The sequence below is a fragment of the Eurosta solidaginis genome, chromosome 4 (assembly GCF_040869045.1).
Source record: "Eurosta solidaginis isolate ZX-2024a chromosome 4, ASM4086904v1, whole genome shotgun sequence".
Taxonomy (NCBI): domain Eukaryota; kingdom Metazoa; phylum Arthropoda; class Insecta; order Diptera; family Tephritidae; genus Eurosta; species Eurosta solidaginis.
In genome coordinates, this window is record NC_090322.1 from 67,147,964 (window position 1) to 67,162,949 (window position 14,986).

The window sequence follows — 14,986 nt, forward strand, 5'->3', positions numbered from 1 at the left end:
GGTCCAAGGTTGGGTGGGATTCCTGTGGTGCGGTGGGTAGGTGAATCCGAAGAGGTTGAACGGAAGGAAATATAATTATGTTCCAAGATGGCGGGTTGAGAACCACGACCCGCCAAATATACTGAGCTAGCTAGGGCCACCATCGGGAACCAAGGCAACGTGTACGTGACATATATTTATAATGGCGCCCAAGTTAAAACACGTGAAGGGGCCGCTATATTTCTTATAGCGCCCGAGAAATAATTTTTTTTATAATTCAACAGAGCGCATGAAATGAAGCTTGAATTGGCGCCCTCTCAAGAAATAAAATATTCTGCAGTAACATATAGAAGAAATACAAAGATATAATTATCTTTTTTTTTATTCAATTAATCTTGCACTTACAAATGTATTTAAGCTTTCAAAAAAAAAACCTTCATTTGAAAAAAGGTTATGGTGTCAGCGGGCATCTGAGCTAGTTAGGTGACTTGCTTGTGTATTTCTGACAAAGTTTAATTGCACCAGTAGTTAGGAGCAAGCCCACCAGATCTGATACAATAACCCAACGGTTGCATAGACACCAAACATCTATTTGCATCGACATTTTACAACACAAAATTTTATTTTAGATTTCTTTCTTTTCTTCACTTTGTTTTTATATAGAGTTTTAGTTTCAGAAATATGGCTACAAATGTGAAAGCCAAAACAGAGATTTTAGAGTTTTGTTGTTCCACAAGTAGTAGATTTTGTGACCACAACTACATCGCGAATGGTAGGTGTTGTGAAGCATAAAATAGTTTTTTTTTTTTGAATTGTTTCGTTTATTTAGTTTATCAGTGAGGATTCACATACCAACCCACACAGGAACGAACAAATATGCTCCAGAACCCTAAGCCTCCTCATGTAGTCAGGCCATCCGAACTCCCGCCAACTCATAACATTCTAAATTATTAAATTTTTTTATACTTTTTTTTATATCGGAGAGTTTTATCTTAATTTTGGTATTGGTTTTTTGGAGTCATTTTTTACAAAGGTTTGAGTTTTTTTGGTGTACGTGTTACGTTAATACGTCATTATAAGTTTATGAACATTCATTTAGCATAGGTTTTAACCTACAGATATACTATATTCACACATCTTCATCAATACAAACATTTTTTTTATCCATATATATATATATTTTGTATACATTTTTTTGATTGATTTTGTATGAAGCGCTAATACGTGGGTGCGTGTTCGTAGCATTGAACATACTTGTATTTTGTTCTCCATTTTGAGATTATATCGAGATTACGTGGCTATTTGATATTTTGTTTTACTTCAATATTTTTATACCAATATATATATATTTTTTTATAAGATTCAGTACCTATAGGATTGAACATACACATATACAGATATCCTATTTTATAGTTTTTTTATATATATAAATATTTTTTTTATTAATACATGTTTTTTTGTATATTACACGGTTTGTTAATATATGGGTGCATATTTGCGAATAGTCAATTCAGAGAGAATTTCAAGTGCATGGACTTTCCTTAGATCATATATTTTTTCTATTTTCTTTTGATTACATCAAGATTTTTTTCTCTACTTTATTACCGATATAATTGGATTTTTTTTTACTACGAGTGGCGCTGATACAGTGGTGTATGCTAGCCGAGGTTCAATTTTTATAGGATCTAATATACATACATACTACATACGCAGTCATCTCGACATGGTCTTTACATTTGGCTTATTACCAAATCTTTTTTTTTTCCTTTTTCGTTTAATACGTTGTTTCATATAATTTCGCATAGGGTTTTACCCCCTCCCCCCTTTTACATATATTTTATATTGGTTTAAATTTTTTTATATATAAATTTTCTTTTGATCTTTTTAAAGCGCTAGTACGAGAAGGTGTGTCCGTAGACACTCAAGGCTCATAGGATTTAGCATACTTTTTGTGCTTTGTACTATAGTTTTCCCTTTTAGGGTTGCATAGAGAATTATTTTATATATATACACATTTACATTGTTTTTTTTTGGTGCCTCGTACACAAAGATTTTTTTTAAGTCCAAATTTTTTTTTTGAATCATTCGTATGAATCACTTGCCACCGGCCCGTAATACACGAGCAAGAACAAAAACAGCCAACATGCCAGCAGAAGATGCAAATAAGCAAATGAATGAGGGTGATCCCGCATTCATCGACCTCTCAGATAGGTTCGAAGGAACGAAAAACAAAGGGGATGAAAATGTAGGCAGTAGTGGGCAGTGTGCACCACAAGGTATTATACAAGCAGTTACAACTAGTACGGGGACAGTACCCAAACAATATGGTCAAGCCCAAGTTACCCAATCGGTACTCATCCGGCCATCCGGCATCTGACCCTTAGGTCAGTAGGCCTATAACACCAAACATACGTGAGGAAATAACACCAATAATAAAAAGTATGATGGCGGAAACTCAACAAGCCCTTTTAATTGAAATGCGCGCAGGCATGCAAGCGATTTTTGAAACCGTACGCAGTTCCAGTGTCGACGTGGGAGCTAACAGTCAAGCAAATAGGCAACGAATACAGTACAAAAAAAGGAGGCATAATATTAGCAGCGAGTCAGCAGAGTCGAGGCGTTCGATACCTGAAAAGGAAAGCGTTAATGAAAACGTGAACAACAATCTTAATGCACATAATAATAATCCTGTTAGATCGGCGATAGGTCCTTTACCGGCGTTCAACAATCAAACAAATCAGCGTCCAATCCTAGGCTCTGCAGCGGCAGACCATCGTTCCTCCTCACAGAGATTACTACCTGAACCTCAATACAGGGCTGGTACCTACCGAACTGAAATGAACATAGAAAAGTGGGGGATCAGTTATCAGGGTCACCGCGATTCCATGACCATAGAGGACTTTGTATTTAGGGTTGAGTATTTGAAAGAGCAGTATGGGTGTTCGTGGGCTGAGATCATTAGGGACTTTCATCGGCTGCTAAGTGGAGAGGCTCGCGAATGGTACTGGTTGTACATCCGAACAAACCGCAACTTAGACTGGACAAGCTTACAATTCACGTTACAACGGCAGTTCGGATCTCAGCTAACGGATTTCGATCTAATGAGAGAGATCACTGAGCGTAAACAAAAACCCGGAGAGACGATTGATGACTTTTTTCACGCCGTCGGCATACTGCGTTCGCGGCTAAGGAACCCCATACCCGAATACGAAATGGTTCGGCTTGTCAAAGGGAACTTGCGGGAATCGTTGGCCAAATTAGTATACCCCATTGCAGTTTACTCCATAGAGCAACTCCGTATGGAGTGTAAGGAAGTCGAAAGGTGTTTTCCTCGTAGGGATCGAGTTCCTCAAGGCGGATTTGTGCTTCGTTCATACCAGGTGAACGAAATAATTGATACTTCGCCGGAAGAGCAGGAGTCACCCGGAGATGAGGGTCAAGTCTCCGTGGAGGAGCTCCGTTATCAGCGCGTTACCAAACACCCATCATCTCGTGACCAAGAAAGTCGTAAAAACCTAGTTTGTTGGAATTGCGGTGTCGAAGGACATGCATTCACCGACTGCATGTCGCTTCAGAGGCGGATATTTTATTTTAAGTGTGGGAAGGCGGACGTCATCACGCCGAAGTGTCCAATATGTAACCTATCGGGGAACGCGAAACGGAACGCGATGTTAGCGGGGGTATCGCGCTCCACACAATTCCCGCTAGAGTAGACGCGTCGACAAACACATTAGAGGTAGATCTCGTGAGAGGGGGCGATCAGCAGAAATTACTGATAAAGCCAAAACCAACAAATGATAGTATTAATAACAAAACAAATAACGCGGCTAGACTGTCCTTTGAAGAACGTATGAGGAGGTACAAAGAAGCCCGCGAAAGAATCTTTGCAGACTGCGTGTTACTAGGTCGTCGCAGGGTGTCACGTAAGATACTGAAGGCAAGGGATCGATTTCGAAACCGGAAGATGCTACGTCGAGCAGTTGTTGCCACTGTTAAAAGGGCAGACCGAGATGACCCACGGGTGTACGCGGACATCGAAATAAATGGTGTCCAAAAACGAGGGCTACTGGACACAGGTGCATCAGTTAGTCTATTAGGTAGAGGATGCCGTGAGTTAGTCGAGGAATTGGGGTGTGTTTAAAAACTCTTTTTTTATATAACTCCACTTGAGTAGATAAGAGTTTGGTGATTTGGCGACAGAAAGACCCAGAATATAGTCGAAAAGAATCTTGGTCCTAGATCGTTGTATTTGAAATTTTGAGATTTATGTGCATATTTTGATTTTTTTTTAGGTTGATTATATTTATAGGCCTGTTTACACGTTCATAAATACTGTTTGTAATACGTTTATTTTTACTTTTATATGTTTGAAGAAAGAACCCATATGTGTTAAACTCAAATTTGCATTAATGTATATATAAATTAAGTTGTTTGAAGAAAAATATTATTGAATTTAAACGAAGCTTGATTTTTTTTGTAAAAGATTTTATTTCACTAGTGTATAGATTTTAAGATTATGTCTATTAAAAATGCGTTATTGAATTGAAAAGAGAAGTAATATGGCTTGCTAAATTCTTTTGGGGCGGGATGTAAGGATGGTATGATGAGGAGGTAAGTAGGGGTATGGAGCATGGCATTAGGGTGACCGCGGAATAGGTTACATGATGCGAGCGGTCCAAGGTTGGGTGGGATTCCTGTGGTGCGGTGGGCAAGTGAATCCGAAGAGGTTGAACGGAAGGAAATAAATATATGTGTGCGTCCGGTTCCAAGATGGCGGGTTGAGAACCACGGCCCGCCAAATGTACTGAGCTAGCTAGGGCCACCATCGGGAACCAAGGCAACGTGTACGTGACAACCAAATATCCGAATTTAATTGATTCATGTGCCTACAGTAACGTAATTGTGCCGGAAAAAAACGTGCCCAATGGGACAGTTTTTCGCGGATAACTTTTAAACGGGTGAAAAAGGTTAACTTCCGCTTTCGGTTTCTTAATCTAGACCCGTAAAAAGTAAATACCCGTCCTTTTATACCTCACTCGAAAACCTTTGCCCAACTTTAGGGTGGGCCCCTAATATTTATGTTATCGAACAAAGTGACAATTTTAAGGCGGAGTCATTGGTGCCGTTTGTCGTATCGCTGTAGTCGTATCCCTAACGTATCAGCTGTTTATCGTTACGGCGGAAAACCAAAAACCAATTGGTTGGCTACAATACGGTCATAGTACGGGTCTACAAGTAGGATATGTAACAGCACACACATAAACAGCCACGCTCATCTGATAAAATGCTTGTTCTTGTTCGTTTTTTTTTTGTGGATGCTATTTGGCACTGTTGTACTTCTTAGGTCCAAGAAATGTGTAATAGCTGCTAACGAAAACTGCGTAAAATTTTTATCGTAAAATTACAAAGAAATATCCTTATTAACTTTCAATCGAGCACTTAATTACATCTTTAAAATCCATATGTTTTGGATAATTTAAATTAACAAATTGTGATACTTTATTACCGGGGACGATTACTAAAACACATCCAAAACCGTCGGGGGAGGTATTAATAGGCGCGTTTTTGCCTCGCTTCCAATAATTCGAATTCTTTTCGCCTTTGGACTATTGATAACAGGACAAAACGCGTCTTTTCATTTCTCTTTATACATTTTTGGACGGGTTATTGCAGCAATAAAAACTTAGCATCCGTGTTTGTATTCTTAATACTGGAATAACTACGCGTCCTCAAATACCCCAATTCAAAACTTTTGTATAATTTTCTGTAGGATCCATATAGGTACACTACATTTTCATACTAAATTCGTTCAAAAAAAGTTACCATCACAGCAACCCATATCTGATATTCCGCTCCTCCCTGCGTCGCTTTCTACTACTGAAACCTCGGTAATTTTGACACTTCGTTCAGTGTCAAACGCACGTTCCACGCAGGTTCCACTGAGTTCCACAATAGTTTGACACTGACCGAAGGGTCAAACGGCAGTGTGTTAGAAAGAGAAAGGAATTGTTTCCCTCTCATACATATTATTCTTGTAAACCTTGTACTATGGATACGGTTACGACCTTAGCGGCGCCAATAATCGATTGCATTGATTCTAAGGTTGGTCGAATCCGCTGTTATAAGGTTACCGATAACGCACCAATGTCTGCAGCTTAAAACTCAAGTCAAATTTAACTGGAGTTTAAACATGTACTGAAAAACCAGACTTAAAGGGCATTAAACGGAGCTGCAACTTGTGGTTAAGTTCACGACTCAATCACACTACCCTGCAAAAATCGTGTGACCAAAAACGCACACAAACACACGAATTTTTGACAGGGGTGACGATTTGGAATGAAAAATTCTTCAAATGAAATAGCATGTTGACAAATTATCTTTCCCACAATGTATCGTGCTCTCTCGCACCTATTATTTTTATAGGGATAGGAAAATACGTAATTTTTGCGTGCAAAAAAGTCCGCCATTTCTAATTCAGCAGAGACAGCAAAACATTTGGTGGTCGAAAATTTTTTCAATTTTGAGAGTTTTAAATGGAATATCTCCGGAAATATTTAAAATTAACAGGGAGTTCTCCAGATCACATATATATATATTTTAAAGCTCGCAAACTTATAATTTAAAAGTAATTTGGTGTTAAAGTTTGCAAATTTCTATACAAATTTTATATGTGTATACGTATATATATGTGGCAGCACAGCTTTGTAATGTCATCAATAAAATATATGTATATATATATATATATATGTGCATGTTGCTACAAAAGCGCGATTGATTTAATAAAAACATTTATAATAAGTGAAAACAATGCAAAAATGAAATGTGAAATATACTAAAATGCAATTTAAGTTTATCGTTGCCAATTTATATAGATATGTATGTGGATTAAGGTTTTGAAAGATGTGTAAATTGTAATTTAAAGTTCTATAGAAATTTGTTAAATTTGCAAACTTTAACAACAAATAACTTTTAAATTATAAGTTTGCGCACTTTAAAATATATATATTTGTGATCGGGAGAACTCCCTCTTTCATTTGTTACCAAGTTTTACCCCGAACTCGGGGGTGCTATTCTAAAATTTTCCCAAAGTCTTTAATATACAATGATTTTTGCTGTTTATTTCGACAAAAATGTTTGATTTGATTTTTGTGCTCATCGAAAGAATTCACAATTATATAGCACCATGCCGCGAATAATGATAAAAGGTGGTGTGTGGAGAAACACTGAGGAAGCATTTGACGCGACTGGTTACTCTTGGCCGTTTATTAACTATTGATAACTTTCAGGATGAAATCCTCAAAGTAGCTGTAATGAAATATGGCAAAAACCAGTGGTCACGTATTGTATCACTGCTGCAACGCAAATCTGCCAAGCAATGTAAGGCACGCTGGTACGAATGGCTTGATCCTAGCTTAAAGAAGACAGAATGGTCACGCGAGGAGGATGAAAAGTTTTTGCATTTTGCCTAATTAATGCCAACACAATGGCGTACAATTGCGCCGATTATTTCAGAGGGTTAACTGGCACCAATTGTTCACACCAAATTGTTAGGTACAGGATTCGCCACGGGTAGGTGAGGTTGGCAATCACAACCCCTTGAATCATTTTGGTCGGCAGGTATGCCGCGGATATATTCTTGGCACTTGTTATTGATGGCTTTTATGATGCCACCAACACAACCTGGACAGACGCCAATGCTCAGTCAACCACCCAAGCCGTGTCAACCCCCAATACCCGGACACGTCCGGACGTCCTGGTTATAATGTATGCTAATACAACTAATAATTTACAAATTTGCTGATGATTATTTTTGTGTTATTTTCTTTAGCAACCACCTGCACCTGTTACTGGTAAATATCAACAGCCGCAACAGTATGATCAAGCCCAACGCCGTTTAGATCCCGATCAGATGCCAAATCCGATAAGCATTATCATTGAAAATCAAAATAGCGCTGGTGGTGCTTTTATTACTAATGAACAGGGTTTATTACCACCATTGGTGACCACAAAATATGTGGTAGAAGATCAGGGTAACTCCTCGCCACGTTACGTTAGGTATCGATAATCGAAATTAATGTTTTGTTTGGCAATTACATTGATCTTTCTTCTTTGCAGGTCGTCTTTGTATTGCATACCTGCAACAGCTGATTTATTAAAAACAACAGCTTTGTCCATTACACTTACCGCCTCACCAATGGCACGAACGGATGAGGGTGAATATGAGCCACCCATTGTAAATTTTGGTGAATTGGGTGCAATTAGATCTAATCGTTGCAAGGCTCAATAGCAACTTGTAGATGCTGGTCGTCGTTTCCAATGTCTAATGTGTAAAGTAACAAGAGATGGTAAAAAAAATCTTTCACTTTTACTTGTGTTCATTGATCCATATTTTTTGTCAACAGTGCCAACTGCATATTTCCAACATTTGGGCCATACCGGACAGCGTGTCGATAAATATGAACGTCCTGAACTTGTATTGGATACATGAGTATTTGTGTAAAAAATGCTTGGGTACCGATAGCTCTCATGGTAAACCTCAACTCATATCCACATCAATGCCTCGCATATTGTTGATTCCAGTGGTAAGGCCACAATTTCAAATGATGGGGCAACCATTATGAAACTATTGGATATTGTGAATCCAGCCGTAAAACTCTAGTAGACATCGCCAAATTTCAAAATGCTGAGGTAAGTTTTTTGTAATATTAGAATGTGTAGAATAAAAATGTTTCTCTTCACCACTTCAGTAGTACTTTAAGCAGGTGAAATCTTAAAACAAGTTAAACCATATGTTGAGGAAGGCGTGCATGCACGTATCATCATTAAAGCTATACGTAAAGCATTATAATTATGCATGACCAAAATATGACATGGCTGTACATGTGGAAGCGCCAATCAAAGGAACAACAAAGTGCTTTATTGGAAAAATGCTCTGCCACAGCAATGTCCTCCAATGTCCAAGAGTATCAGAAAATTGTTAATGCTGAATGGCGCCTCCTGTACAATAAAATAGGTAAGTAAGGCGCCAATGTTGTGTTTTCTAAACTACCAATTGGTGATGTTGGTACACAGTATTTTGCAGATCGTGAAATGTTCTGTTAGTGTACCAGAAGAAGATTTGAAACGTACAATGAAAGCTTGTTGTGGAGCTGTTATGACTACAGCTAATGATATTAATTCAAGTGTTTTGGGTCAATGTGATTACTTTGAAGAACGTCAAGGTGGTGGTGAATATTTCAACATTTTCCAAGGTTTGATAGTGGGTTTGACATTAACTTCATTTTTATAGTTTATAATTATTTAAAGGTTGCGTTAATGCTAGAACATATACATTGATTTTACGTGGCGGTGCCGAACAATTTTTGAAAGAAACTGAGCTTCGTTACATGATGCTATAATGATTGTGCGGCGTACAATTAAACATGATTCTGTTGTTGCTGGTAAGTCAAAATACAAATTGAAAAAAATTTCTAATCTTAAATTGTTAAGTAAAATTATGAAAAGATTGTGTCCAACTCCGGAAGAAAAAACTATAAAATTTGTGTCAGTGAAATGATACTTATTGCTTTTGGTTGTTAGTTTTGAGGCATCGTCATCGAGTTCCTTCTGGTCGTATATGCCGGTTCTTTTGCATTCTTTTACATGCATAAAGTGCCGTTTAAGCCTTCCTCACCCTCTCCTCCACGTTGAGCTTCCATGACAGCTTACTGTCTAGGATCATTCCTAGATATTTTCTGCAAGGTTTCCCCGTAGGGTCGCCCCTCCTAACTTAGCCCTGGTCCAATTAGGGACCTTGTACCTCTTTGTAAACAAGACCATATGCAACGTCATCTGCGTAAACCGTAAGTTTTTCTGGTCCCTCGTAGAATCCCCTAAGCAGTTGGTTAATGACCAGCGTCCACAGCAGAGGTGATAGCACCCGGAGTGCCCCTGTCCACTAATTTCGTGGCCGCGTACAATCCCCATTGCGATGTAATCTTACTGCAGTTTAACATGCAGTCGATCCATCTGGGTAAGGCTGGATGTACTTTAACGTAATTAAGACCATCAATAATCGCCCATTTAGAAAGCCCCGGCAATGCTTAAGAAGACTTCTAGAGCATATTCCTTATATTCCAGGGCTTTTTCTATGCTTATTATCACCCTATGCAATGCGGTGTCTACTGACTTGCCTTTGGTGTACGCCTGTTGTGTTGTGGAGAGCAGCTTTTCATCCACGTTGGACTTTATGTACACATCTATCAGCCTCTCAAAGGTTTTGAACAGAAATGATGTTAAGCTATTGGGTCTATAATCTTTGGGATACACGTGACCGATCTTCCCCGCCTTTGGTAGGAAAGCTACACGAGCAGTTCTCCAAGAGTGCGGTACATGATTTAGTTTATGCACCCATCGAATATTATTTTAAGCCATCCCACCACCGCCCTACTTGAAACTTGTAGCATGGCCGGACATGTACCATCTGAGCCCGGCGATTTCACCACCACTACGAGGTCCTCAGTAGTGTAATTAGGCAGCATATATGAATGCAGTTGTTTCCTTACCATTACTACAGCTCGCACCCGTCCTTCCGTTTGCGCATAGTAAACGCCAAATCCGCGCGCGCTAATTCCAGAAACCTTTCCTCCCGATGGAAGCCACGGCTCCTGTATCAGCGCGTTAGGAGGAGGAGTTCGCTCGACGCCACTTTACTGTGTTGGAGGTTTATCTGTAGGACTCGCAGCACCAATGGGCCGCTTGTCCCCCTCCAGCACCTTCATCGTGACGTCGTCGTCCTCCACTAGCCCTTTTGGTTTAGAGTGTTCGAAGCCCCCTTCAGCCTCTTGTACCTGTTGTGCCGGGTGTTCCTCTGTGCGACTCACAGCACCATCTGGCTGTTGGTCCCCTTCTAATACATTCGGGGTGACGTGGGCTACCTCCACCTGTCTTTTTTACCTTAGGCTTTTGAGGTCCTTTTCGACTTCGCCTACGTCCAGCGTGTTAGGACTTTAATACCCGCCACTTCTTTTCCTGAGTCGCATATAAATTTTGCCTGTACCTAAGGACATTTTTTAAGCTGCGCGTACAATATATCCTCCGCCTGCTTGTTTATTTGGAAGATGTATAACTGACCTTCCTCCGTAGGCCGAGATACAGTAAGTACCTTCCAATCCTGTGTCGGTAAGTTCGGATTATGATTCTGCAAAAGTCGCAGTGTATCCTCCGACTTCATCACGCATGGTATCCATACCTTAACTTTTGGTACGTTGGGGATTTGCGCTTTATCCACCATCTCAAAACGCGCGTTCGTGCCCTGCCTTTGGAGGTTTGGAACCACTTCCTCCAGCCACCGCAAGCTCGCGATGTTGTCGCACGCTATCATCTTCATACCGTTATACCATCCCCCGAATCAAAGGTTGGAAGGAGCTTACTTGGTTATTCCCGCATCATCTTAAGCATTAAGCTAATAAGCTCCTTTTCTACAGATCTCCACCTTCCACTAGTCATCTGTTCGAAAGGACTGCTACGATCAACCAGCGCCACAGTCAGTGACTGCTTTGCTACATCACTTATCTTCTCGGGAAAAGCCGGCGTCTTAGTGTTATTTCCCTTTGGCACCTCCGAGAAAGCCGGAGTCTTAGCTCCCTTTAGCACCTTCGAGAAAGTCGGAGTCTTAGCGTTATCTCCCTTTGGCTTATCTCCTACTTCCATAGTTGGCCCTTCCCTCTGACTCGCAGCCTTCGAGGTAGTTGCTACCTCGCTATTGGGACCCATCTGTTTTACAGCTTTGGGCCTACTTGTCTTGTCTATGGGACTGCCCTGCGTCACGGCTCTGGGACTGGGCCCTTTCTGCCTCTTGAAAGCAGGCTTGTCGCCTTCGTCCTTATGAAAATTAGGTAATGAGTCGTTCATCTTGGTCGTACGACCACCAGCCCGACAAGGCGGGCTCAGCGGTCCAGTATTATATACGGGGAAAGAACCGTCAGCCACAGCAGCGCCCCTTACTGTGGTAAGGCCATCAATACTTCCCGAGGTGGTCCGGTATCGGGAAGGCTCCGTTCGAATACAGCCGAATTTATCCCCTGGCTACAAATCGTCCAATGGGCACGGTCCGCATAACACCCTGGATTAGGGGGTTGGCAGTTCTTGGTCACCGACATCCCGCCGCCCTCCTATGAGGCGAAACGGTGTAGATGCCAGTCCTAAACAGCTCCTCCTCATAGTCGGGCGCTATGGAGATCGGCTAAGCCCTCACACCAACGACGATTTTCGTTGCAATTGCTAGTGCATGCTCTCCAAGATGTAGATCCTGATCGAAAGTCACACCCAAAATTTTAGGGTGTAAGAGGTGGTTGGTGACAATATCAGGTTTCGCGAGGCGACAAAACTGGAGAGATTGGGGAGATAGCTGTTTATTTTATTACAAAGCTCATCGATGTAGGAAACAATAGCATAGGCGTAGAAGCAATAGTGACTCCTGGTGGTAAAGGTAGCTATTGATATGTAGAAGTTAAGCAGAAGTTTGAATATGAGTTTTTTAAGTTATAGCAAAAAAAGCGTTGAGGATTTTTAATATCTTACCAGGTACCTTCATACATGTTTCCAAGAATGAAGAATAAAACCTATTCAAACTCAATTTTCACCAGGACAAAGCCGCTGAGACTTCGCTATACTTTAACATACAATACGTTACCCCATTTTAGCACAACTATCCTTTTTTGATTTTATTAAATTTTATAAAATGTTTCTTCCTCTACAGTTCTATTTCGGTATTGGATGGTAAATATGGCTTTCGCATTTTCTCCATCAATAACTGTGAAAAGGTGGAAGAAATCTATGCGTGTAAATCTCACATATTATCTTGGTCGAGCGTTTCTTCAATAGCTCTCTAGTGTCTAGTGGTGATGGTGACAGCAGAGAAACCCAACTGTTTACAAATGTTACACTTCAAAAAGAATCAAAATATCTGCCATTGCGTCTACGGCTCAAATACCCACAGTATATGAATGAATCGATTGCACCTAATTGTCTGCTTAACGGATAGTATACATATTCATCAAATCGAAAATATTGCACCAAACGAACTGGGTCTGAATACTGAAACAGTACACATATTCAAAATCGATGAGGAGGCTGTGATGATGGTATAGGGTGAGTTGTTGAATAACATACGAAAACCACTTTAACCCATCTATATGTTTGCATTACAGCTAAACCGTTACAAACAGCAAAAATTGCTAGCGCCAAGCAATTGGAAAAGGCAGTGAAGCTTTCATCACACCGTACGGATGGTGTAAAGTTAGAAACTGCTGTTGTAACAGCTGCCACCGACACAACGGTCATCTCTACTTCGCCGAGTAGCGGCTCGTCTGACTATCTATCGAAGACAGTATAATCATATATTTTGCCAACACAGGTTAGCGATGTGCATGCACAGGAAATGATTTCAATTGGAAAACAAAAATCAATTAAGAGAGTTGATTTATTATTAAATTATTTACTTTTCTTTATATCAACAGTATTAATTTAAGTTGCAATATCACGTACATATATAATAAGGGATGTGATACGATTGCTGTCGGAATTAGATTTGAAACCAATCAATACTCCTGCTATGGGTTGTAGAATTATTGTTTGAATAATTAGATTTAGAACAATAATAAGTCTGACTTAATTACAAGTCGTACATTTTTAAGTTCATCAATTATGACAGCAATCGGATTCCACGACACCTTTGAATATTCTTGATCTGAAAAAAGAGTAAACCTAATCTGAATTTCTACTAAGCTTTAAGTTGTAGATTATTCAAATAATTGGAGTTTTTTCTAAAGCTTAAAATTATTTTCTGCTCGCTTAGAAAAGATTTCAATTGGAAAACAAAAACCAATTAAGAGAGTTTATGTTATTATTAAAGTACTTACTTTTCTTTATATCAATTGTATTAATTTAAGTTGCAATATCACGTACATATATAATAAGGGATGTGATACGATTGCTGTCGGAATTAGATTTGAAACCAATCAATACTCCTGCTATGGGTTGCAGAATTATTGCTTGAATGATTAGATTTAGAACAATAATAAGTCTGACTCAATTACTAGTCGTACATTTTTAAGTTCATCAATTACGACAGCAATCGGATTCCACGACACCTTTGAATATTCTTGATCTGAAAAAAAAGAGTAAATCTAATCTGAATTTCTAATTAGCTTTAAGTTGTAGATTTAAATTGATTCAAATAATTGCAGTTTTTTCTAAAGCTTAAAATTATTTTCTGTTCGCTTGGAAAAGATTTCAATTGGAAAACGAAAACCAATTAAGCGAGTTTATTTGTTATTAAAATACTTACTTTTCTTTATATGAACTTTATTAATTTAAGTTACAATTTCATGTGCATATATAATAAGGGATGTCGTGATACGATTGCTGTCGGAATTAGATTTGAAACCAATCAATACTCCTGCTAAGGGTTGCAGAATTATTGCTTGAATGATTAGATTTAGAACAATAATAAGTCTGACTCAATTAATAGTCGTACATTTTTAAGTTCTTCAATTACGAGAGCAATCGGATTCCACGACACCTTTGAATATTTTTGATCTGAATTTATACTAAGCTTTAAGTTGTAGATCATTCAAATAATTGGAGTTTTTTCTAAAGCTTAATATTATTTTTTTGCTCGCTTAGAAGAGATTTCAATTGGAAAACAAAAACCAATTAAGCGAGTTTATTTATTATTAAAGTTCTTCTGTTTTATATGAACTGGATTAGTATAAGTTCCAATTTCATGTACATATATAATAATATTGAAAATAATAAATATTGAAAATTCAATTTTTTTGGTTCATATTTTATTCATATGGCTGCTCCATGTAGAGTAAATCTGCAGGTAAAATTCACGTTATATGGCGGTTATATAAATGGTAAAACCGCAGTAAAATTGATTGTCAAATGACTCGAAAATGTAGAGTGAAATGACGGAAAAATGACCGCCATTTGACGAGCATTGTGACGTGTGTGAGCAGCA

At 39.0% G+C, this 14,986-nt stretch overlaps 1 protein-coding gene across 9 annotated transcripts in view; it reads left to right on the forward strand.

The window, feature by feature from the left end:
* The window catches only part of LOC137249914 (protein transport protein Sec24C-like), a 137,455-nt gene extending 122,662 nt beyond the window's left edge, over positions 1-14,793 (forward strand). The window contains exons 1-10 of one of the 9 annotated variants that reach the window (XM_067781988.1): positions 1,240-6,604; positions 7,142-7,743; positions 7,808-8,034; positions 8,095-8,324; positions 8,382-8,667; positions 8,727-8,992; positions 9,052-9,230; positions 9,286-9,419; positions 12,719-13,110; positions 13,170-14,793. In XM_067781988.1, the coding sequence (XP_067638089.1) occupies positions 2,421-3,692 (1,272 nt within the window). In that variant the 5' untranslated portion in view covers positions 1,240-2,420 and the 3' untranslated portion in view covers positions 3,693-6,604; positions 7,142-7,743; positions 7,808-8,034; ... (5 more) ...; positions 12,719-13,110; positions 13,170-14,793. Of the gene's footprint in view, positions 1-1,239; positions 7,744-7,807; positions 8,035-8,094; positions 8,325-8,381; positions 8,668-8,726; positions 8,993-9,051; positions 9,231-9,285; positions 9,420-12,718; positions 13,111-13,169 lie in introns of those variants that run through there. The other 8 variants (XM_067781989.1, XM_067781985.1, XM_067781987.1 and 5 more) reach the window with 8 other exon arrangements.
* Positions 14,794-14,986: the final 193 nt, after the last annotated feature.